General features: G+C 40.5%; 11 protein-coding genes across 11 annotated transcripts; 8 read left to right on the top strand and 3 right to left on the bottom strand.

Annotated features, from left to right (window-relative positions):
- Positions 1 to 383: 383 nt before the first annotated feature.
- ATM1 (ATP-binding cassette Fe/S cluster precursor transporter ATM1) lies at positions 384 to 2,546 on the top strand (the record flags this gene model as incomplete). The annotated part of the gene is made up of 1 exon (XM_451443.1): positions 384 to 2,546. One exon carries the CDS (start codon positions 384 to 386, stop codon positions 2,544 to 2,546), a length of 2,163 nt encoding a protein of 720 aa, XP_451443.1.
- A 660-nt stretch (positions 2,547 to 3,206) lies between these two features.
- On the top strand, positions 3,207 to 4,736 carry ADE4 (amidophosphoribosyltransferase; the record flags this gene model as incomplete). Its single annotated transcript, XM_451442.1, has 1 exon — positions 3,207 to 4,736. One exon carries the CDS (start codon positions 3,207 to 3,209, stop codon positions 4,734 to 4,736), a length of 1,530 nt encoding a protein of 509 aa, XP_451442.1.
- A 391-nt stretch (positions 4,737 to 5,127) lies between these two features.
- Positions 5,128 to 6,240, top strand: DYN3 (dynein light intermediate chain; the record flags this gene model as incomplete). The annotated part of the gene is made up of 1 exon (XM_451441.1): positions 5,128 to 6,240. The coding sequence occupies one exon, from the start codon at positions 5,128 to 5,130 to the stop codon at positions 6,238 to 6,240; it is 1,113 nt and encodes a 370-aa protein (XP_451441.1).
- A 478-nt stretch (positions 6,241 to 6,718) lies between these two features.
- Positions 6,719 to 8,767, top strand: RNH70 (Rnh70p; the record flags this gene model as incomplete). The annotated part of the gene is made up of 1 exon (XM_451440.1): positions 6,719 to 8,767. The coding sequence occupies one exon, from the start codon at positions 6,719 to 6,721 to the stop codon at positions 8,765 to 8,767; it is 2,049 nt and encodes a 682-aa protein (XP_451440.1).
- Positions 8,768 to 8,962: 195 nt separating this feature from the next.
- On the bottom strand, positions 8,963 to 9,424 carry RTT102 (Rtt102p; the record flags this gene model as incomplete). The annotated part of the gene is made up of 1 exon (XM_451439.1): positions 8,963 to 9,424. The coding sequence occupies one exon, from the start codon at positions 9,422 to 9,424 to the stop codon at positions 8,963 to 8,965; it is 462 nt and encodes a 153-aa protein (XP_451439.1).
- A 556-nt stretch (positions 9,425 to 9,980) lies between these two features.
- TAF1 (histone acetyltransferase) lies at positions 9,981 to 13,082 on the top strand (the record flags this gene model as incomplete). The annotated part of the gene is made up of 1 exon (XM_451438.1): positions 9,981 to 13,082. One exon carries the CDS (start codon positions 9,981 to 9,983, stop codon positions 13,080 to 13,082), a length of 3,102 nt encoding a protein of 1,033 aa, XP_451438.1.
- Positions 13,083 to 13,227: 145 nt separating this feature from the next.
- LIP1 (sphingosine N-acyltransferase subunit LIP1) lies at positions 13,228 to 13,671 on the bottom strand (the record flags this gene model as incomplete). Its single annotated transcript, XM_451437.1, has 1 exon — positions 13,228 to 13,671. One exon carries the CDS (start codon positions 13,669 to 13,671, stop codon positions 13,228 to 13,230), a length of 444 nt encoding a protein of 147 aa, XP_451437.1.
- A 361-nt stretch (positions 13,672 to 14,032) lies between these two features.
- PRC1 (carboxypeptidase C PRC1) lies at positions 14,033 to 15,640 on the bottom strand (the record flags this gene model as incomplete). Its single annotated transcript, XM_451436.1, has 1 exon — positions 14,033 to 15,640. One exon carries the CDS (start codon positions 15,638 to 15,640, stop codon positions 14,033 to 14,035), a length of 1,608 nt encoding a protein of 535 aa, XP_451436.1.
- Positions 15,641 to 16,878: 1,238 nt separating this feature from the next.
- Positions 16,879 to 18,546, top strand: LCB1 (serine C-palmitoyltransferase LCB1; the record flags this gene model as incomplete). The annotated part of the gene is made up of 1 exon (XM_451435.1): positions 16,879 to 18,546. One exon carries the CDS (start codon positions 16,879 to 16,881, stop codon positions 18,544 to 18,546), a length of 1,668 nt encoding a protein of 555 aa, XP_451435.1.
- A 429-nt stretch (positions 18,547 to 18,975) lies between these two features.
- On the top strand, positions 18,976 to 19,569 carry KLLA0_A09933g (DUF2406 domain-containing protein; the record flags this gene model as incomplete). Its single annotated transcript, XM_451434.1, has 1 exon — positions 18,976 to 19,569. One exon carries the CDS (start codon positions 18,976 to 18,978, stop codon positions 19,567 to 19,569), a length of 594 nt encoding a protein of 197 aa, XP_451434.1.
- Positions 19,570 to 20,157: 588 nt separating this feature from the next.
- EFG1 (Efg1p) lies at positions 20,158 to 20,844 on the top strand (the record flags this gene model as incomplete). The annotated part of the gene is made up of 1 exon (XM_451433.1): positions 20,158 to 20,844. The coding sequence occupies one exon, from the start codon at positions 20,158 to 20,160 to the stop codon at positions 20,842 to 20,844; it is 687 nt and encodes a 228-aa protein (XP_451433.1).
- Positions 20,845 to 20,872: the final 28 nt, after the last annotated feature.

Raw genomic sequence — 20,872 nt, 5'->3', positions numbered from 1 at the left:
GTGTGGTTGAGTCCGTCTCCCCTCGCCAGTCGCTATCCCTCCCTTGGTTTGAGGCCAATGACTCTTATTCCCGTCGCATCACGTGACACTGCATCATTGGATCCGACACCACAGTTTATAATTTCGATTCGGCAGCATTTCAAATTTAAGCTTTAACCTCTACCATATCTGCTCTTTAGGATCTACCATCTGGCAGCTCCTCTGGTCGTTATTCTCAATTGCACATAGATAGTCAATCCAGAGTTGGCTGTCATCGTTCCGGCTTGGTAGTTATACTGGTTCCCGCAGTTTCTATACTTAAGTGTCAAAGATTGCTTCAAAAGAGTGTGTCGGACATATTACCATAGTACCACCAAGACAGGAACGCGACTCGGAAACTCAGTATGATTATGTTCCGTTCACTATCAGTGACACCTGTTTGGAAGGCTGGTTTAAGCTTATCACATCGTTCGATTCCTATTAACTCCAGATTATCATCGGTGAGGAATTATATCTCAATCGGATGTGCTAATAAAACGGGCAGCAGGCTTCTTCGTTCCGCAGGGGTATCAAGTCAGTACAAAGATTTCAGGAGGTTTAACAGTTCCAGTAATGGTAATGGTACCGACAAGAATGCTTCTGTTGCACCGAAAACTGAGGTCAAGAAGATTGTTCCCCCAAAACCATCAACTAATGGTAAATCAAAGACTCCGACCATTTCGGAATTGCGTATTATGAAAGATCTATTTAAGTATATCTGGCCCAGCGGTGATAACAAGGTCAAAATTAGAGTGTTAATTGCATTGGCGCTATTGATAGGTGCCAAGTTGTTGAATGTTCAAGTTCCTTTTTTCTTCAAACAGACCATCGATTCGATGAATATTGAATGGGGTCCAGATGTGGCTACTGTGCTCCCAGTTGCGATAACAATGACTATTCTCTCGTACGGTGCTGCTAGATTCGGTGCTGTTATGTTTGGTGAGTTGAGGAACGCAGTTTTCGCTAAGGTGGCCCAAAACGCTATCAGGAAAGTCTCATTACAAACGTTCCAACATTTAATGAAGTTAGATCTGGGATGGCATCTAAGTAGACAAACTGGTGGGTTGACTCGTGCCATGGATAGAGGTACCAAGGGTATCTCATATGTTCTCAGTGCTATGGTTTTCCATATGATTCCAATCACGTTTGAAATATCCGTGGTTTGTGGTATCTTGACGTACCAGTTCGGTTCCTCGTTCGCTGCAATGACTTTCGTCACAATGTTACTATACTCGTTCTTTACTTTCAAGACTACTGCATGGAGAACCGAGTTCAGAAGAAGTGCCAACCGTGCTGATAACAAGGCTGCGTCAGTGGCATTGGATTCGTTGATCAATTTCGAAGCCGTGAAATATTTCAACAATGAGGAGTACTTGGCTAACAAATACCACCAGTCTCTTTCCAAATACCGTGATTCACAAATCAAAGTGGCACAATCTCTAGCGTTTTTAAACGCAGGTCAGAATTTTATTTTTACTTCAGCATTGACAGCGATGATGTACATGGGTGCTTCAGGTGTCATGGAGGGAGCACTTACAGTTGGTGACTTGGTTTTGATCAATCAACTAGTTTTCCAATTATCAGTACCGCTAAATTTCTTGGGTTCTGTGTACAGAGAATTGAAACAATCATTAATTGATATGGAATCACTTTTCAAATTGCAGAAGAATCCAATCTTGATCAAGAATACAGAGAGACCTTTAATGTTACCTGAGCACTTACCTTGTGAGATTAAATTCGAAAACGTCACGTTTGGATATCAACCAGATAGAAATATCTTGAAAAACGCAACGTTTACCATAGCGCCTGGTAAAAAGACTGCCATCGTGGGACCCAGTGGTTCCGGTAAGTCTACCATACTAAGGCTAGTGTTCAGATTCTACGACCCGCAACAGGGGAGGATCCTTTTAGATGGGAAAGATATTCGTGAATTGGATCTTGACGAATTAAGAAGAATCGTTGGTGTTGTTCCACAGGATACCCCATTGTTCAATGATACCATTTGGGAGAACGTGAAATTTGGAAGAATCAACGCTACTGACAACGAGATCGTGACTGCAATCGAAAAAGCCCAACTCTCTGACTTGATTCACAAGCTACCGAAGGGAACAGAGACCATTGTCGGTGAAAGAGGTTTGATGATCAGTGGTGGTGAGAAACAAAGGCTTGCCATTGCCCGTGTTTTATTAAAGGATACCCCAATAATGTTCTTCGATGAAGCTACAAGCGCACTAGATACTCATACGGAGCAATCGCTACTGAAGACAATTAAAGAGAACTTCTCTGATGTCGCCAAAACAAGTGTCTACATCGCACATAGACTACGGACAATCGCTGACGCCGATAAAATCATCGTCTTGGAAAACGGTGCAGTAAGAGAAGAAGGTACCCATAACGCTCTTCTCGCCAATCCAAACTCCCTGTACAGCGAACTATGGAACATACAAGAGAACCTAGACATGCTAGAGGACGAACTCGAAGATGAACTCAAATTAGAGAAGGAACCGAGAACTTCTAAGAAGGATTAAACGGGAGATTGTAAATAAGTTTATACAAAAGTAAGAAAATATCAAATAGAAACGAGTTAATGAACAAGGTACGCCTGACTCGAGGGATATATGTCCCTCTCTTACCCTTTAGTGTCCCATCTCTCTAGCTCATCGCATAGCTCTTATCGAAGTCAAAATCACAATTTTTCACTCTTCAGTAATAATTTGAAAAATTAAATGTCAAAGGGCATCAACTCAGTTCGAAGTCATCGCAGAACATTCGAAAAGAAATAACGAACAGGATATGATTAATAAATTATCATAGGAAAGTAAGTCTTTTCGCTCTATATACTTGTTTTTTAGTTAGATTTTTACTGTTTACCCAGTGGACTTTTTGTTTCTGTACCAAGGATATACTGCAAGGTTATAAACTTCATCTTCTAAGATAATCAATCTGTGAAATCAATCAATTAGTCATTCGGCTTTTGGGAATTTGAACATTCGAATAAAGATACACTTCAAAGAGAGATCTGAACTTTTCTTTGATTACTGATTATTTGTTTGAAATATAGTGGTGAGTGAATACGGATTCATACTAGGATTATTTGATTACTAGTCGTTCTTTCATATACAGTTTGATTTAAAGAACGCAACTGAGATAGACAAGTGGGACATTATTCTACATAGAAAAGAAGATAAATGTGTGGTGTGTTAGGTATTTGTTTGGCGGATCAAACAGCTGCTGTTGCTCCAGAATTATTCGACGGATGTTTATTTTTACAACATAGAGGTCAAGATGCTGCTGGTATCTCGACTTGTGGGCAACGTGGTAGATTATACCAATGCAAGGGTAACGGTATGGCTCGTGACGTTTTCACTCAACAAAGAATGGCCGGATTAGTTGGTTCCATGGGTATTGCTCACTTGCGTTATCCAACTGCTGGTTCCAGTGCTAACTCTGAAGCTCAACCTTTCTATGTCAACAGTCCATATGGGATCTGTATGGGCCATAACGGTAATTTGGTTAACACTCAGGCTATACAACGTTACATGGATGAAGATGTACATAGACATATCAACACGGATAGTGACTCCGAGTTGTTGTTGAACATCTTCGCTGCTGAGTTGGAGAAATACAACAAGTACAGAGTTAACAACGACGATATCTTCCATGCTTTAGAAGGTGTATATCGTTTGTGTCGTGGTGGGTATGCCTGCGTTGGTATGGTTGCTGGTTTTGCCATGATCGGGTTCAGGGATCCTAACGGTATCAGACCTTTGTTATTCGGTACCAGAACCAACGCTGATGGTACTAAGGACTATATGCTAGCGTCAGAGAGTGTGGTATTAAAGGCCCACAATTTCAACGATTTCCGTGATTTGAAGCCTGGTGAAGCCGTCATCGTGCCAAAGGATTGCTCAAAGAGTGAACCAGAGTTTAGGCAGGTGGTTCCTGTGAATTCTTACAGACCAGATCTGTTCGAATACGTTTATTTCGCTCGTCCAGATAGTGTATTGGACGGGATCTCCGTGTACCACACTAGATTGGCCATGGGTGTCAAATTAGCTGAAAGCGTTCTTAAGTCCATAAAACCAGAAGACGTTGATGTCGTCGTGTCGGTACCAGACACTGCACGTACGTGTGCTCTCGAGTGTGCAAACACCTTGAATAAACCATACCGTGAAGGGTTTGTGAAGAACAGATACGTTGGAAGAACTTTCATCATGCCAAATCAAAAGGAACGTGTCTCGAGTGTGAGACGTAAACTAAATCCTATGGAATCTGAATTCAAGGGGAAGCGCGTCTTGATTGTAGATGACTCAATCGTTAGAGGTACCACATCAAAGGAAATCATCAACATGGCCAGAGAATCGGGTGCTCTTAAGGTATATTTCGCATCTGCTGCTCCTGCCATCCGTTTCAACCATATTTACGGTATCGATTTGGCTGACACTAAACAGTTGGTTGCTTACGATAAGACTGAAGAGGAAATCCAACATGAGTTAGGTTGTGATGAGGTCATTTACCAATCTTTGGACGATTTGATTGACTGTTGCAAGACTCCGCAAATTCAAAAATTCGAAGTCGGTGTGTTTACAGGTCAGTATGTCACTGGTGTCGAAGATGGTTACCTTTTAGAATTGGAAAAGGCTCGTGCAATGAACGTCCTCAAGGCCAGTGCCAAGGCAGAATCCGATATCGGTATATATAACAGCGGTGACTATTGATTTCTTCAGTATCCAATATTTCATCAATTAAATTAGACTACGCATGTACATTTTATCTCGACGCTAAATACTTGTTTGGATAGATAATCATCTTAAAACAACACTGATTCAATTAGGTATCTTAAAGCTTTCAGAATGCTGCTATGGCAACTGGCTGTGAGTCCAATTCACCTTTATTAACTGTCTTTTACTGTGATGGGTTATTAAATAGATACTGTTTAAGCTCAAGAATTTGTAAACATCAGGAAAACAAGTAACTAAGTTTGAAACATAAAGTTTAAGAATGAAAACAGGAACGTGAATCGCCGTAGAGCCTCGATCAACGGTTTATTAACACCTATCTGAACATCTAAAACACGGCGTTGGAAAACCAACCAACATTTATAAGAATATGGCTACAAAGTTAGAGGCGTTTATAAACGATCTCAGACTACAATGTGAAACTAACGATACAACGAAGTATGTCAGTATCGTTCTTTTCTGTGAAAAAGAAACCACTTTGAAGCTGTTCTTCCAGTACATTGATGGCATTGATACGAATTCAGAGCCCAAGCTTGCTGTGCTGTCGCCTACACTCTCCCCCGTTGGATACTATACCAAGGAAATTACCACTGAAGATGGATGGCAAGTAATACTTAATATCACATGCATTCCGCCACCATGGAAATCCAGCTCCATTGATCTGCTACCATCGATACTAAAAAGTGATCCTGAGAAGAGTTCAAAGCGTTTTGTGCTTTTATTGGATTGGATTAATGAGGATCAGTCCTATTGGTTGGAAGACATTGAAGGGCTGTTCGTACAACTAAAACAAGTGTCACCAGAAACAAAGGCTGCTGGATCTGTCATGATGTTACACAGTGATTACTGTAAGCATCTTGAGAATACACACACTAAATGGTCTTCAACTGCTATCGATTTCATGCATCAAAGTCTAAGAACGTTAGCCCTTCATCTTAAGATAAGTCTTTATTCAGACTTGAAGAACAGCGTGCTTGCCGCTAAAAGTGCAGTCGGAGTACCCTTGTCTACAGAAGAACAGAAATCACTAATAGATATGGTAAATCTTGAGAATGTTAACGTAACTTATGGCTCTGACTCTTTGAACAAGATCGCCATGATTGATGAGAATTTCCCATTATCCGTTTATAAGGACAACTTGTCCACACTAAAACACGATTTTTCAGATGTGATTCCCGAGATCAAACCAAGGAATATGGGATCATGTGCTATCACAGAACCTATCAAACCGCTTCCTGATCTACAATCTCTTATCCCAGATGTTCAAGGGCAGTTGTCCCATTTATATGAGTTACAAAGGAAAAATTCTTCCTTGAAAAGAGTCACCAATCAACCAGCAGTGGTCCAAGACATCGGTCAGGATAATACAATGGCTTTAAACGACATCGCAAGTGATAATAACCACTTGCAACATGTACCCGACGATGATTCTGCTCTCGATTCCCTTGTTCATGGCATCGTACAAAGGCATCAGATCTCTTAGACACAAAAATTTTCGAATACACTCATCTCATCTCAAAAAGTGAAAAAACGTTCCGTTTATATGGCAGGAACTGTGCAGTGCGTGCGTATCGAATAGAGTTGGATGTGTTCTTTTAGTGGGTACGGCTGGTATCTTCTGTCACGGATTTGATAGGAAGACGAAATTACCGTTACTCCTGTATCAATTTGCATTATAAAAGAACTGTTTCTATTTTGTCAACTTTAATTACTCAGTCGTGATTTGGATTAGCTTTGAATTGTTGATAAAAGATAGACTAATTGCTTGATAATCTGGTGAGTATACTCCCAGATCGAATCTCTGATATTAAATCACACTATAACGATAGATTGTATCCTGGAAAGTGGTGGTGCTTCTACTATCTTTGCGTTGTTGTTATTGTTTTTTTAAGGTAGAGCCCATTTACTTTCAGTTTTTGATTGAACTCTAGTTAAAATATTCAGGCAATTTGGCAAAAATTATGTCCAATAGTGCTTCAGGCTCGCCGAAGTCTACTGTATGTGTTTCGCCAGCTAAAAATGCTGATCAGTTGCCTGCGTTAGGCACTTCCCAAGGTTTCGCTGATTCAAATTCAGTTTTTCCTCCACCAGCAGGGACAAGCGACAATGCCTCTCTGTCTGTACGATCAAGGGTTGAGAGATTGAGTATCTGTGAAGGTAATACTTCGAAGGATGAAATCTTAAGCAAACTAGGTCGTACTGGTTCAAATGGGGGAAAGGATAACAGAGATGATGATGTAGTCACGGATATAAGCCATTCTCAAAGCGGTTCAAAGAGAAGAAGAAGAAGGTCAAGTGCTGTACAAGGCTCATCTCTTGAGAACTTGAAGCATGATAACATCAGTGCGTCTTCTCTAGCGGTTCCTAAGAAAAAGAAAAAATCCACTAAAGCAGTGAATCTATCGGTAGAAAAGATATCGAAACCGTTATCCATAAAAGACCTAAGAGATCTAGTCCTTTTTTCCTTCAGGGATACAAACAATTCTCCAAACTGGCTGCAAATTGATAATAGGGCTGCTTTGCAGAGGGTAGTGGTTCTTTTTGCACCTGGTTTATTGCCCTCAGATTTCAGCATCGGCGCTGGATCAGACTCAAAAATGACAAGCTTTGCAGAAAACTTGGAGAAGCTAACAAACACACATACACTTCCGTCTGTATTATTTTCTGATCCAGCAACGTATTGGTACAACTTACCTATATGCGCGCCAGGTTCGAAGAATTCCTTGTTTTCAGCCTATAACTCTTTCGTTAATGTCGGTTTAAACAAGAAGGAGAAGGAAAGAAAAAGACTGCAACTATCGAAAAAGAAAGTAGTCATGAGTGATTTGTTAATGAGTATCGATGATTTGATAGAAAATGATTATCCAATTCACTTGGATTCACCAGGTCTAATAGAAGAGTTCAAGGAAACATTGGAAAAATTATACTCGTCCCCTTATTATTCAGAGTGGACGGACACCAAGACTATTGACCGTGATGGCCCTCGAACATTTGCAATAGATTGTGAAATGTGTATGTCAGAAAACGGACATGTTCTAACCCGATGCAGTATTGTAAATTTCGACGGTGATCTCATTTATGATAAATTGGTGAAGCCTGATGTTCCAATTATAGATTATTTGACCAAGTACAGCGGAATAACCGAAGAAAAACTACGCGACGTTACTACTACATTGAAGGATGTACAGGAGGATCTTCTCAATATCATTAGCTCAAAGGATGTATTAATTGGACATTCGTTGCAGTCGGACCTTAACGTTTTAAAGCTAAGACATCCCAATATCGTTGACACGGCAGTTATTTACGAGCACAAAGCAGGTCCTCCATTCAGACCAGCCCTAAGGTATTTGGCCTCGGAATATTTGAATGTTGATATTCAAAAAGATACAGGCTTGGGCCATGATTCTTATGAAGACGCTAAAACATGCATGGAACTGACCAAGCTGAAGATCGTAAACGGATTGACGTTTGGCATTGGTTTTAATACAGAAAACCTTTTCCATAGGCTTTCACGAAATGGAATATCTTCTATGATTTTAAACGATTCAGCTTCAAAGCAAAGCAATGTACTTAAGATTGAAAATCATGAAGTGCATGTTAGATGTAAAGACGACCAGATGGTTGCTGATGAAATATGCGAGCACATCAATGAACATAACCTTTTCGTCGGAAGACTCAGAGAGCTAGAATATGCTCGTGAATTTGCCGCATGCAATAACCGTGACACTGAAGTTCTAACTGAGGAGCTAGCATTGGAAAACATGGGGAAAAGAATTACAAAGATCTATGAAAATCTACCTTCATCAGCTATGCTACTAATCTGTTCAGGTACTGGTGATACAAGAGAATGGATCAAAATAATGAGTGAGTTGAACAAACTTGATAAGGAAGACCGTGCAGTGGAAAAATCCAAACGTGAAGCAGAAATACAGGCTTCGATTAAAACCGCTCGCGATGCCATCTCATTTATGACTATCAAAACCAACAACGTGAATAATGAAAGCCAATAGTTTTATATAGTAATGTCTCAAACGCACACATACGTCCTATGTGGAGAACAAAAGCGGTGATGGTTTTTCCTGCTTGCCCTCCTTTGGATGAAGGACTGTCTTTATCTTATTCGAGAGTGGGCGTCCAGGCCACATTCTGGATTCCATGAATCGTAGTAAAATTACAGTATATAGGTGTAATCGTTATATAATGAATCATTCCATCTTTACGTCGCCTTCTTGGTCTTTTACCTCTGCCGGTGTATCTTCAGCCGGAGTTTCTTCCGCTGGAGTTTCAACCACAGGAGTTTCAACAGCAGCTTCACTCTCGGCTTCTTTCTTAGCATCCGATCCTGAGAACCCAGGAATGTCAGAACCACCAACAGCTCCTCTTATATCGTTAATTGAGAGTGAATCTGGGCCACTTTTCTCCTGGACACGAGCATTTTTCTTAGCTATCTTCGTCCTATCAAATTCATCTAAGTTAAGAACATCTGTATCATCCTCAACTACATCTCTCAAAGGATGATCTTTTTTTACCCATTGCTTGAACTTATATTTTACCTTCTCATCAGTACCATTTTCATTTTGTTTAGCAGTAGTGGACCATTCGTATTCCCAATGCTTTGCATCGGTCGTGAAACCTCCAAGACGATTTGCCCTACTTATCAAAGACATTCTCACTTTCTGTTAAGTATATGGCTCAGTGTGTAAATTTGCTGAAATAATTGGCCGAGTTAGTCGATCTAACACCTAAAAGATTGTCGCATTGTACCTTTAGATCTCTGCTCGCACTGTTAAGCTTTAAGCTCTTGATGTTTGGCTTTAATTTCATGTTGGCAGAATTATCAACAAAAATTGACCTTAAATGGGATAAAATGGTCGATTAATAGGTCAGCGAACCACTTATTGAAACGAAAAGCCAGTAAATGAGATGAGTGCATGCTACACATTGCATATAACCTTGTTAATTCGAGTGAAGTGGCCAATCTGGGCCATGATAGTGGTTTATGTTACATGGATTGCACTGAAATTACGTTACCCGGTCTCTGGATTGATCCCTCAATATCAAAATCTAAACAAAGTTGAAGAGCTGATATGTACATTTCAGTAAAGAGTGCTCGAAGTCATAAAAAGGGTGGTTAAATAGGTTCATTCAACTCTGTGAGCCAATATTTCTGTCAATAACAGAATTCTAATCTGATTCCAGTCATAATACACCCATTTTTGCGAAATGCCTAGGGTTGCTGGAAGCTCAGGAAGCAAGAAACAAGGCAAGGCAAAGAAGGATTTCAGCAATGAAGATGATGCGTATAACGCTCTATTTGGTGGTGAGTTTGGGGCATTAGATATTAGTAATTATACTAGTGGTGGCGGCAATGGTAAGCAAGATGAAACAGAGCATCTGCCGAATGCTATTGATTTTGAAGATGAAGATGAATTGGCAGATGAAGAATTACCGGAGGAAGAAGAGCCATCCCATTCTCCGAACAGGCATAATGAAGGGTCGTTTCAGCGGAGTCTGACTGAAGACGACGAATATATGACTCTGATGGACCATGGTGATGTGATGCATGAAGTTGACGCTGCTGGATTTGAAGTACAAGGTAATAATGCATTGTTCATGGAGAGCACATATCAGTCATTTGGTCCAGAACAACACCAATTTAACGAATATGATGAGCAACACAGGAGGTTAATGGAGGAACAGCGAAGGAAACAAGAGGAACAAAATGCGAAGGAAGAACAGTTATTATTTCAGTCTTATTTCCCTGAGCTAAAGCCGGGTAGAGTCCTAAGAATGACCAAGATAGCTCCAAAACCGTTGGCGAAGTATCAATGGCAAAGGGAGTTATACCTTCGAAACAGAATTTTAAAACCTCTCATACCCATTAAAGTGAAGTTTCAAGTTCAAAAGGATACAAAAAAATTGTTCAAGATGAGGAGTAAAAGCGTAAAGCCTTGGCAAAGTGCTATAAGCGAGTTCTCTGAAGTTCAACGAAGAAATGTTATCAAAGTAGCATACGATGAGATATATAAAGAAGATACTGTAGATGACAAGAAAGATGAGCACGATGAAGTGATACCGGAAGATCTTCTCATTGTAGCTGATGAATGGGATTATGAGAAAATTGTTGACGATAGAGAAAATGAGGAGCCAATGACGAGTAACAAGAGGAATCCGCCAGCAGTTGAGAACACTTTAGAAGAAGATGGGAAAGACTGGGAATGGAACGAAGATGATATCATAAATGGTAAGGTGAGTGCTAAAGAACCGCCAATTGATATGAATGATGAGCGATTACTTATTTTGCCTAATGAGAATAAAATCGAATCGGCACAAAAGGTCGTTAAACCTCTAATACCATATAATGAGAAATCTCTACTAGCAAAGTTCAACATCTCTAACGATGACACTTACAAGATTTTGAAAAAGAACTATCAAAAAAAGATCAGATCTACAATTTCGAATTTGAATATAGAACATTCTCAACCGGCGACGCGCCTACAATCTCCATTCTACAAAGTTGTGTTACCAAAAGATCAGTTGAGACACTTTCATAGAAATCATTTCGGGAAACGGATTCGTCCTGGTACCAACATAGTGTTCAGTAAGATAAAGACCCGTAAGAGAAAGAAGGATAAAGGTAAGGATGTGCACGAAATTTTCCAACATTCTGCGGACTTGACTGTTGGTGACAGTGCTCAAGTGTTCCTGATGGAATACAGTGAACAGCAACCTGTTGCGTTATCTAAATTTGGTATGGCTAACAAGCTTATCAATTATTATAGAAAGACGGGAGAAACAGACAGCTCCAGACCAAAATTACCCGTTGGTGAGACTCATGTATTAGGTGTGCAGGATAAATCACCATTTTGGAATTTTGGTTTCGTCAGTCCAGGAAACATTGTTCCCACTTTATATAACAATATGGTCAGAGCCCCCGTTTTCAAACATGAGGTCTCTAAGACCGATTTCCTTCTGGTGAAAAGTCTTGGTAATGGGTCCGGTAACAGATTCTATTTGCGTCAAATTAATCATCTCTTTGCTGTCGGTCAAACGTTCCCAGTGGTCGAAGTTCCTGGTCCGAATTCTAGAAAGGTTACTGCTATGGGTAAGAACCGTTTGAGGATGGTTGTGTATCGTATTTTGAACAAATCTCCGGAAAACAGACTGTTAGTGAAACAGGTGGCTCGTCATTTCCCAGAACAAAATGATATGCAAAACAGACAAAGATTAAAGGAATTCATGAAGTATCAACGTGAAGGTGATGATCAAGGTTTCTGGAAACTAAAGGAGGGAGAAGTTTTACTGGATAACGAAAACGTGAAGAAAATGGTTACTCCTGAAGATGTTTCACTCGTTGAATCCATGTATTATGGTCAACAGTTCCAGGAAGATATTGATTTCTACAACTTCGATGAAAGAGCTAAGGAGTTGGAGGAGAACTTAATATTTTGGAATGCTACCAAGAATTTCTTGAATGCTACACAGATGAGAGCAATGATTCAAATACATGGACCTGGTGATCCTACTGGTTGTGGTGAAGGTTTTTCGTTTTTGAAAACCTCTATGAAGGGTGGGTTTGTAAAATCCGGTTCAAAGGATCAACCGCAAATTGCTGGTGGTCATAGTTACAATGTCGCGCAACAACAGAAAGCATATGAAGAAGAAATAAGTAGGACGTGGTATAACCAAGCCAAGTCTTTAAGCATTCAAAATCCCTTTGAAGAAATGGATGATCCAGATATCGTTAATGAAAGTAATAAGCATGTTCCCTCGACAAGACCTGACGAGAAAGTGTTACGGATTACTAGAAAGAAGAGAGATTCCAACGGTATCATTCAACGACAAACTGTTATAGTCAGAGACCCTAGGGTCATTCAAGGTTACTTACGTGCGTATGAAAAGAGGCGTGAAGAGGCGGAGCGTAATTTGGGTCTTGATGAATTGATCAACGATAACATAACCATTGTTGGCGGTGAGAACGAAGAGGAAAGGCAATTGAAGCAAAAGAAACTATTGGAAGAACAATTGGCTAAATTGGAAAAATCTAAAGAAAGAAGACAAGCTCGTAAAGCTGCCAGAGAAAAGACTAAAGATGGTAAGGTTTCCAAATCCAAGAACACGACTCGTAGATGTGCAACTTGTGGAGCTATCGGTCATATCAGGACTAATAAATCCTGTCCGATGTATAATGGTGGTGTTGCTGCCAATGCAGCTGCGGCTCAAGGCAGTAATGGCACATCTACTAGTAAAGTTGGCACCGAAAGCTCAACCCCAATTGCTCCTTCCACTCCATCAGCATCTGTTCCTGACCTAGGTGACAACTGAAGATCTTTAGATGAGAGTCAAAAGTCCATTGTAAATAAACCGTTTCAAAGATATGTATCATTATATTATGGAGAGATGCACAGTAAACAATTATCGTTTCCACTATTTTTTCTTTTTGGTCAGTTATTTCATTGTATAAATAAAACTATAAATTGAAGACGGTTGCAGCATAAGAAGCGCAGGCTTGTTCTACAACATCGGAGTCACGCTCGTACCCAACGAATGAGATGTAACCTGGGTCACCTTTGTTACCGTCTTCTATTGGGTAATGGATGGATTTCACCTTAGTGTCTTCCACAATACAGAACTTGACTGGTTCCACATTTGGATCAAAATCCATTGTAATACGCTTCATAATAGTCTTCAGCTCACCTCTCTTGTCACATGATGGACCTCCAATAGCCCATAGTTTCAGAGGTGATCCTTCTGGATGATCAAAGAGCTCTTCGGATTGTACTGTGCAATGGAACCATTCGTAGGAGATACGCGTTTTATATTTGAAATACTCAACAGCAGCAATAAGCACCAATGCTGCCAATACGTATTGCAAAAGGATATACACTCTATTCTTATTTTGCTGTGTAGCCATTGTTGTAATGATCAGTTCTGGCGTCTATATGCTGTTATCAATGCCGATATTTTACATAAATTTACAACTTTTATGGTCATTCCTTTGAGATGGATGAGTTTCAGTTTTAACAATTCTTTATTTCAAATATAGATCTACGATCAGATGATTATAAAGTACACAGGGGAAGGAATGAGTAAAGAGCAGAGACGATGCAAGGCTGTAGGTTAAGGGCCGAGAAGCTGGTTTATAGTAATAATATAGAGTGAATTAGAATATATGCATACACGTTTTTACATATATTTACTAAGATTGGTTCTTTTTTAGTGTAAAGTTTATTGGACAAAGTGATAATGACTCAATGGAGGAAGCTTGGCAAAGCCTAATGCTCGAAGTCAAACTTACCGTTAACCCAGTCATTAACCATATCCAAAGCATTTTCTGGTTGGTCGAATGGTACCATGTGTCCAGCACCGTATACTCTTAGGAAGGTGAACTTGTCAAAGTTCTTAACCTTACCGGCCTTCTTACCAACAGAAGTAACCCAATTCTTAACTGGTTGTTTAGCAAATTCTTCGGCATCCTTATATGGCAATAAGTTGGTCCAAGCTTGGTTACCCAACCAGTTACAGATGAAATCCTTGTCACCTGCGTAAATTAGAACTGGAAGATCTTGTTCCAACAATTCGGTAACGTGCTTGTGGTATGGTTTCATCCAATCACCTGCAAATAAGAAGTTTCTGTTAATGTCGAAGTTACACGATTCATAGTTGTCAACTTCAGCACCAACGGCTTCCTTAACGAAATCCAAGTTCAAATATTCGTCCATGTATTTCATTTCATCGTAACACAATTCACCTTGACATTCTTTACGAATATCGTAAACGTTCTTACCAGTACTTTGATAAGGACCCATTTGAGCGTTATTACAATAGATGGAGGCTGGAACACAAGACCAAACGGATTCGTATTCGTAACAGGATTGGATCAAGTTTAGACATCTTGGTAAAGTTTCCAACATATTGTCACATTGTTCTGGTTCCAATACGGATGGTTCACCACCTTCACCACAAGCCATTGGTTCGTAGTATGGATATTGGCTTAATGGATCGGTTAGACCGTTACCGATAAGAACAGAAGTCAAGTTGAAAGAACGTTCTTCAGTTGGATGAGATAAAATTTCAGTAGCGAACACTGGGATATAATGACCAGCATAAGATTCACCAGCGATATGGAAATCTTGGCCCGATGCGTACTCTGGGAATTGTTGGAAGAACAATTGCAAGAATGCGTAAACGTCTTTACCGGCAGCAACGGTGTTTGAGACACCTTCAGAGGAAGAATAAGAGTAACCAACGTTAACTGGTTGATCCAAAAAGATCACAGAAGCGTTACTATTCCAAGAATGTGGGTTGTAAATTGGTTTAATCTCTTCACCAACAGAAGATGGACCCAATTCGAAGAACAAACCGGTCAAAGAAGAACAACCAGGGCCACCGTTCAACCAAAGAATGATAGGGTCATTCTTTGGATCGTTTCTGGATTCAAAGAACCAATAAAAGAAATGCTTATCCTCATCTTCAACGTCCAAATAACCAGAGTATTGCTTAACATCTGGGTCCACACCCAAGACCTTAGGGTCCTTAATCTTCTTCACACGCAATTGGTAGTTCCCAACGTTATCGTTGTTAACGTTTGCAGTAGAAACGAAACTCTCTGGTTTCACCACGTAATCCCACTTATCGTGCTTGGTAATCTTACCTCTTGGTTTGGATAAAAACTCCAATTGACCAGCTTCTTGTGGGAACAACATCCCCATTTCGTTCCAAGCGGTCTTCAAATGGTTAGGAAGAGAGCTTAAAACATCAGATGAACTTAACCCTAAAGCGTCAATTGCTTTATCCAAGGCAGTTCTTCCTGGTAACTTATTTTGAACGCTTAAAGCGGACGCGCAACCAGCCAAAGCACACAAAACACTAGCAGTTCTCATGTGTGGCTATAGTTATGATTATAGTTATAATAGTAAAATCTTTATATTGTGACAACCGGTGGACTTCAAAACTTCAAAGTTTATTAAAGCAAAAAAGGCACGAGTAAAATTCCAATTCGATAAAGGTTCTATCGATTAGCAAATCTATCTCTAGAAACCGTGTTCTCCAATGTGCTATATTTGACTGGATAACAGTTGTAAAGATGAATTGACGTTGTAATCTCGAAGGGGTACAAAATACCTTTAGCGTCTTTTAGCCTTTTCCCTTTTATAGTCGCAAGATCTCAATTTTCAAGGGGGGCGGCAAAAAGACGATAGGTTACCCGGTATATCCGGGTAACATTGACACATTTCAATACGCTAACACTGTTGAATGGTTACGGTAGCTATGTTATATTATACTATGTTACAGGAGGGCATGAGAGGTTATAGCCGTCTGGATTGCAGGTTGTGTCTGCAATTTGCAACCTATAATGCAGATATTGCCGCAAAACAACCAAGATTTAAACCCAGCACACAGCATTCAGCCCAGTACGATGCTGTTTGTTATCACTTTGAACGTACCTGTCATTTATACTATTACCCGGGTTTCACGTGACCGGTAGTTCTAGATTCCGTATTGCCGTGTTGGTAATATGTGGTGTCTGGGTTTGTACATCCCCATAAATAAAAATAAAGTACTATGTAACCAAGAATACATCGCAACTGCCCCATTGATTGGTGTCATCTAACTCCCATTCGTCTTGCTAATGCTTTTCCTTGTATTAGATCCTCTAGACCTGCGCCCTTCGAGGCTACTGCTCCCTCTTTTCTCTCTGTTCCTAAGTTTCGATAAAAACTGTTTGAAAGCCTAAAGATATTGTGAACAAACATACAAACATACAAATACACAATATAGATTTAAAGAAAGGTAGAGAAAACAATTGTTATCCAGTTCCACATCGCACGAGACCGGTACTAACAAGAGCTTTTTGATCAGTGTTGGTGAGAATCTTTATCCTATACAACACAGGGGCGTACCGTTTTTTGTTTTGTTTCTGAATTTCGATATCTGTTGAAGATTCGATTTAGAATCCAAGAAACCCGTTCTTAAAACGAACGATAAATCTACCAATCGCTTTTCCCCTTCACCTTAAGACTGGATTTTGTACCATCTATCATATTTATTTTGTTTTGATACTTTTCTGACATTTCAAAGATAATCATAGTTGTAAATTACCAAGAGAACGCCAGTATTGATGATAGATTCCGTTAATGTCCCTGAAGTCTTACCAAGTAGTATCCCTGTACCTTCAGCAGTGATCAGCTCTGCTTCGTACCTATGGTTCTATTTCATTACTTTCTTCAAATTGATTCCCGGTGCTCATTATGTGATAGATTACGTTGAAAAATCTCATCAAGATGATCCATATAGAACGTTCGTTGAAGTTCTCTTGATCCTTTACAGTATCGTTTACTTCTTGAGCAAGCCTAAGAAGAAAGGTGCTGTGGATCAACCAAAGTTGAGTGAGAAAGAGATCGATAACTTGATTGAAGAATGGGAACCGGAACCGATCGTGGTGCCAGATGAAAGAAACGAGTGGAGATTGGCAAAGATCCCGGTAATCGAGGGTTCTGGTGCTGATAACGTTATCAATATCACTCGTGATAACGGTAAAGAGGCGTATGCATCCGCGTTCAATTTGTGTTCATTCAATTTCTTACAGCTTTCAAAACACCCAAGAGTCGTTGAGATCGCAAAGGAAATTATCAAAAATTACGGTGTTGGTTCTTGTGGGCCTGCAGGGTTCTACGGTAACGAAGACGTTCATTATAATTTGGAATACGATTTAGCATCGTTCTTTGGTACCGAAAACTCGGTTCTCTACGGTCAGGATTTCTGTGTATCATCAAGTGTCATCCCAGCTTTCACAAAGCGTGGCGATGTCATTGTTGCCGACGATAAGATCTCTGTCAGTTCCCAAAACGCATTGCAATTGAGTAGATCTACAGTTTATTACTACAAACACAACGACATGGCATCTTTGGAGAACTTATTGCATGAATTGGACGAAGCTGAGAAGAAAGAGAAGTTACCTGCGATCCCACGTAAATTCATCGTCACCGAAGGGATCTTCCATCGTACCGGTGAAATTGCTCCGCTACCAGAGTTAGTCCAATTGAAGAGGAAATACAAATACAGATTATTTATCGATGAAACTTTCTCCATCGGTGTTCTAGGTGCCACTGGTCGTGGTCTAACCGAGTATTACAACATCAACCGTGCCACCAGTATCGACATCACCGTAGGATCCCTTGCCACTGCCATCGGGTCCTCCGGTGGGTTCGTCCTGGGAGACAACGTCATGGTGCGTCACCAACGTATCGGTTCCAATGCATACTGTTTCTCTGCATCATTACCCCCATACGCAGTGAGAACAGCCTCCACTGTACTACAGATGATGGACGAGGACAATTCATCAGTGACAAAATTACGCTATTTATCGAACAAATTGCATGAATGGTTCCAAACAGACACAGAATTGCTAAGATACATCGAGGTAACATCGCATCGGGACTCAAGCGTACTCCATTTCCAACTCACCGACGCTCAACGTCAACAGAAATTCGGATCCTCCATTGAATCCGTCTTCCAAGAATCCCAATACCAACAACAACACTGTATCTCAGACCATTTCGTGGAATCTTGGGAAAAGGAAGAAATATTCTTACAAGCCATAGTCGACACCGTACTAATCGACGGAAACATCTTGATCTCAAGAGATACCATCGTTCTAAAACAAGAAACCTTACCAGTCACACCAAACATCAGCATATGCTGTAATTCTTCCATGGAAGAATCACAACTACTCGATGCATACAACGTCATCAGAATAGCAATCATCAAGCATTGTTCCGAAGCATGAAAAATTCTTTTCCCCTGATCTTTTTTTACCCCATCATCGTCAAGTACAGTATTCTATTTTAGAACTATTACTACTACTATATACTCAACATATATCAATATCTAAAAACACACGTATTTCCACACAATCCAAAAATACCAGCCTTCTCCATACATGCCGCATTGACACAATCGTATTTTCTACAAACCTTCTGAACTTATCAGCCGTCCGAAGTGGCTGAGTTTGCGAAACTTTTCCATTCCTCTCTCGCATTGCATGATTCAAATCTTCATCAGTCTCGGCCTTTTGGACAAAAATCTTATAATAGGAAAAAAGACTATTTAAATAGAACCTGACCATAAACATTGACTTCCATCAAAAGGGGAGAGTACCTCTCTGTATTCAGTTCAACAACGTCCAAGGGATTAATATACAAGGTTATAATACAGTATGGGTGTTTTCAACAGACGTAGTAGTGGTGATTCGAGCAGCCATGGTTCCACCGGTTCAAACGAAGTGAAGATTACAAAGGAAGACCGTCAGCATTTGAAAGTTCGGACTGCATCGGTTCATGATCCTATCCTTGAGGCGGTGCAAGAGATGCAGCCCTTCGAGCAAGCAGCAGACACGTTCCAGGGCAATATGAACAGACAGTCGCACGTGCCCACGGGGGAGTTGAAGGACGTGTTTGGACAACCTATCCAGCAACCTGATGTGTCTAACCCCACGCGGTCACGTGACGAGCGTCCGTTGGATACGATTAGAGGCTTTGAGTATTCAATCTCTGGAGATCCGACTTGGTCGCAGCAGCTAGAAACGCCACAGTACGGGTTTAGGGTCAGGCCCGGGTTCCAGGCGTATACTGGTGGTGTTGCAGGCAATGGGAACGACCATCATGGGTACCCATCGAACTTGAATATGAATACGAATACGACGAATTCGTACCAGCAACAAGGTGTGTATCAGGCACCCGTTTCTGATGCGAATAAGGAACAGAAGACGAAGAAAAAGAGAGGGTTTTTCGGCAGGAAGAAGAAGGACTGACACTGGGGCGAGAATGCCCCAGTGCTATTCTTCTTCTTCTTCTATTTACTTCCCTCTCTTTTTGCGTCAGTTCTCTCATTCCATGTAACACATACACATCCACGCCCTCTTCAATTCTCCAAAAAAAACGTCTGATATCCTGTAATACCCTAATTATTGGTGGAAAAAATGATCAGAGTTTGCTGGTGCCGCGTCCCTCCAGGAGCAATGCCTTGTTTAAAGGATGCACCTTTTACCTGTAAGATACCCTTGGGATTTTCCCTGGCAAACTTCATCTTACTGTGTGGATATAAATAAAATATGTGCACACGTACAGATATATAATTCGAAAAATTACGATACCATACTTATGTACTACTGCTTCGTAGGTATTCTAGGACAACAACGCTTCTTGAGTTCTCTCGTTGTTTGTTCACGTCTCTTCATATACCTCATTGCCAAAGAAAAAGAAATAAAGCTTTGATTCGAGCTGAAAAGAATCTTCTATGAGATGAGATGAGATGAGGTACAGCTGAATAGGTTGGTAACAGGACAATAGCTGGCCTGGATACAAAGACTGTGCAGTAAACCATATTCCACATTGATAATATGAGCGGTAAATCTAAACGTCCTAGACAAAGACACGATTCGTCGTTGCAGTTGGCCAGTGTCATTGGTGCTGGAGCGAATAAGATCAAGAAACAGATAAGAAACGTAGAGAGACTACTACAGAAGAGAAGAGACGTACTTCCTGACACTGTAATCGTGGAGAAGGAACGTATGTTGGAAGGTTTGAAGTTTGAATTGAAAGAGGCAGAGTTGAGGCAGGTTGGTCGTAAAAATGCTAAGAAATATCATATGGTGAGGTTTTTCGAACGGAAAAAAGCGTTACGGAGGTACAAGCAAGCGTCCAAGAAAGTGATTGCTGATCCTGAGAATAAGAGATTTCAAAACGAGTTACGTGACTGTACGATAGATCTATGTTATGTTGTCAATTTCCCAAGACTGAGTAAATATATTGCGTTATATCCAACTGGCTCTTCAGATGCTAAAGAATTGTCTGAAGAAGTGAAGAAGGGTTTAGATAGTACTGACGCCAAGAGAACTGAATTCCGTAATCTTGTTGCTAAGCAATTGGATGAGGGTACTTTGCCCGTGTCCTTGAGCCAAATTTTGGAAGGTAAGAGATTGAATAAGGACAGTACGGGTGTCATGTTGGAAGAAGAGCAAGTAGAAGAAGAAGCTACAGAGAAACAGTTCAACGACGAAGAAGAAGAAGACGATTTCTTCGAGTGAAGTGTAGGCAACTGCTTGCCAACTGTTG

The sequence above is a fragment of the Kluyveromyces lactis genome (assembly GCF_000002515.2).
Source record: "Kluyveromyces lactis strain NRRL Y-1140 chromosome A complete sequence".
NCBI classification, from domain to species: domain Eukaryota; kingdom Fungi; phylum Ascomycota; class Saccharomycetes; order Saccharomycetales; family Saccharomycetaceae; genus Kluyveromyces; species Kluyveromyces lactis.
This window is presented reverse-complemented; position numbering and strand designations above follow the sequence as displayed.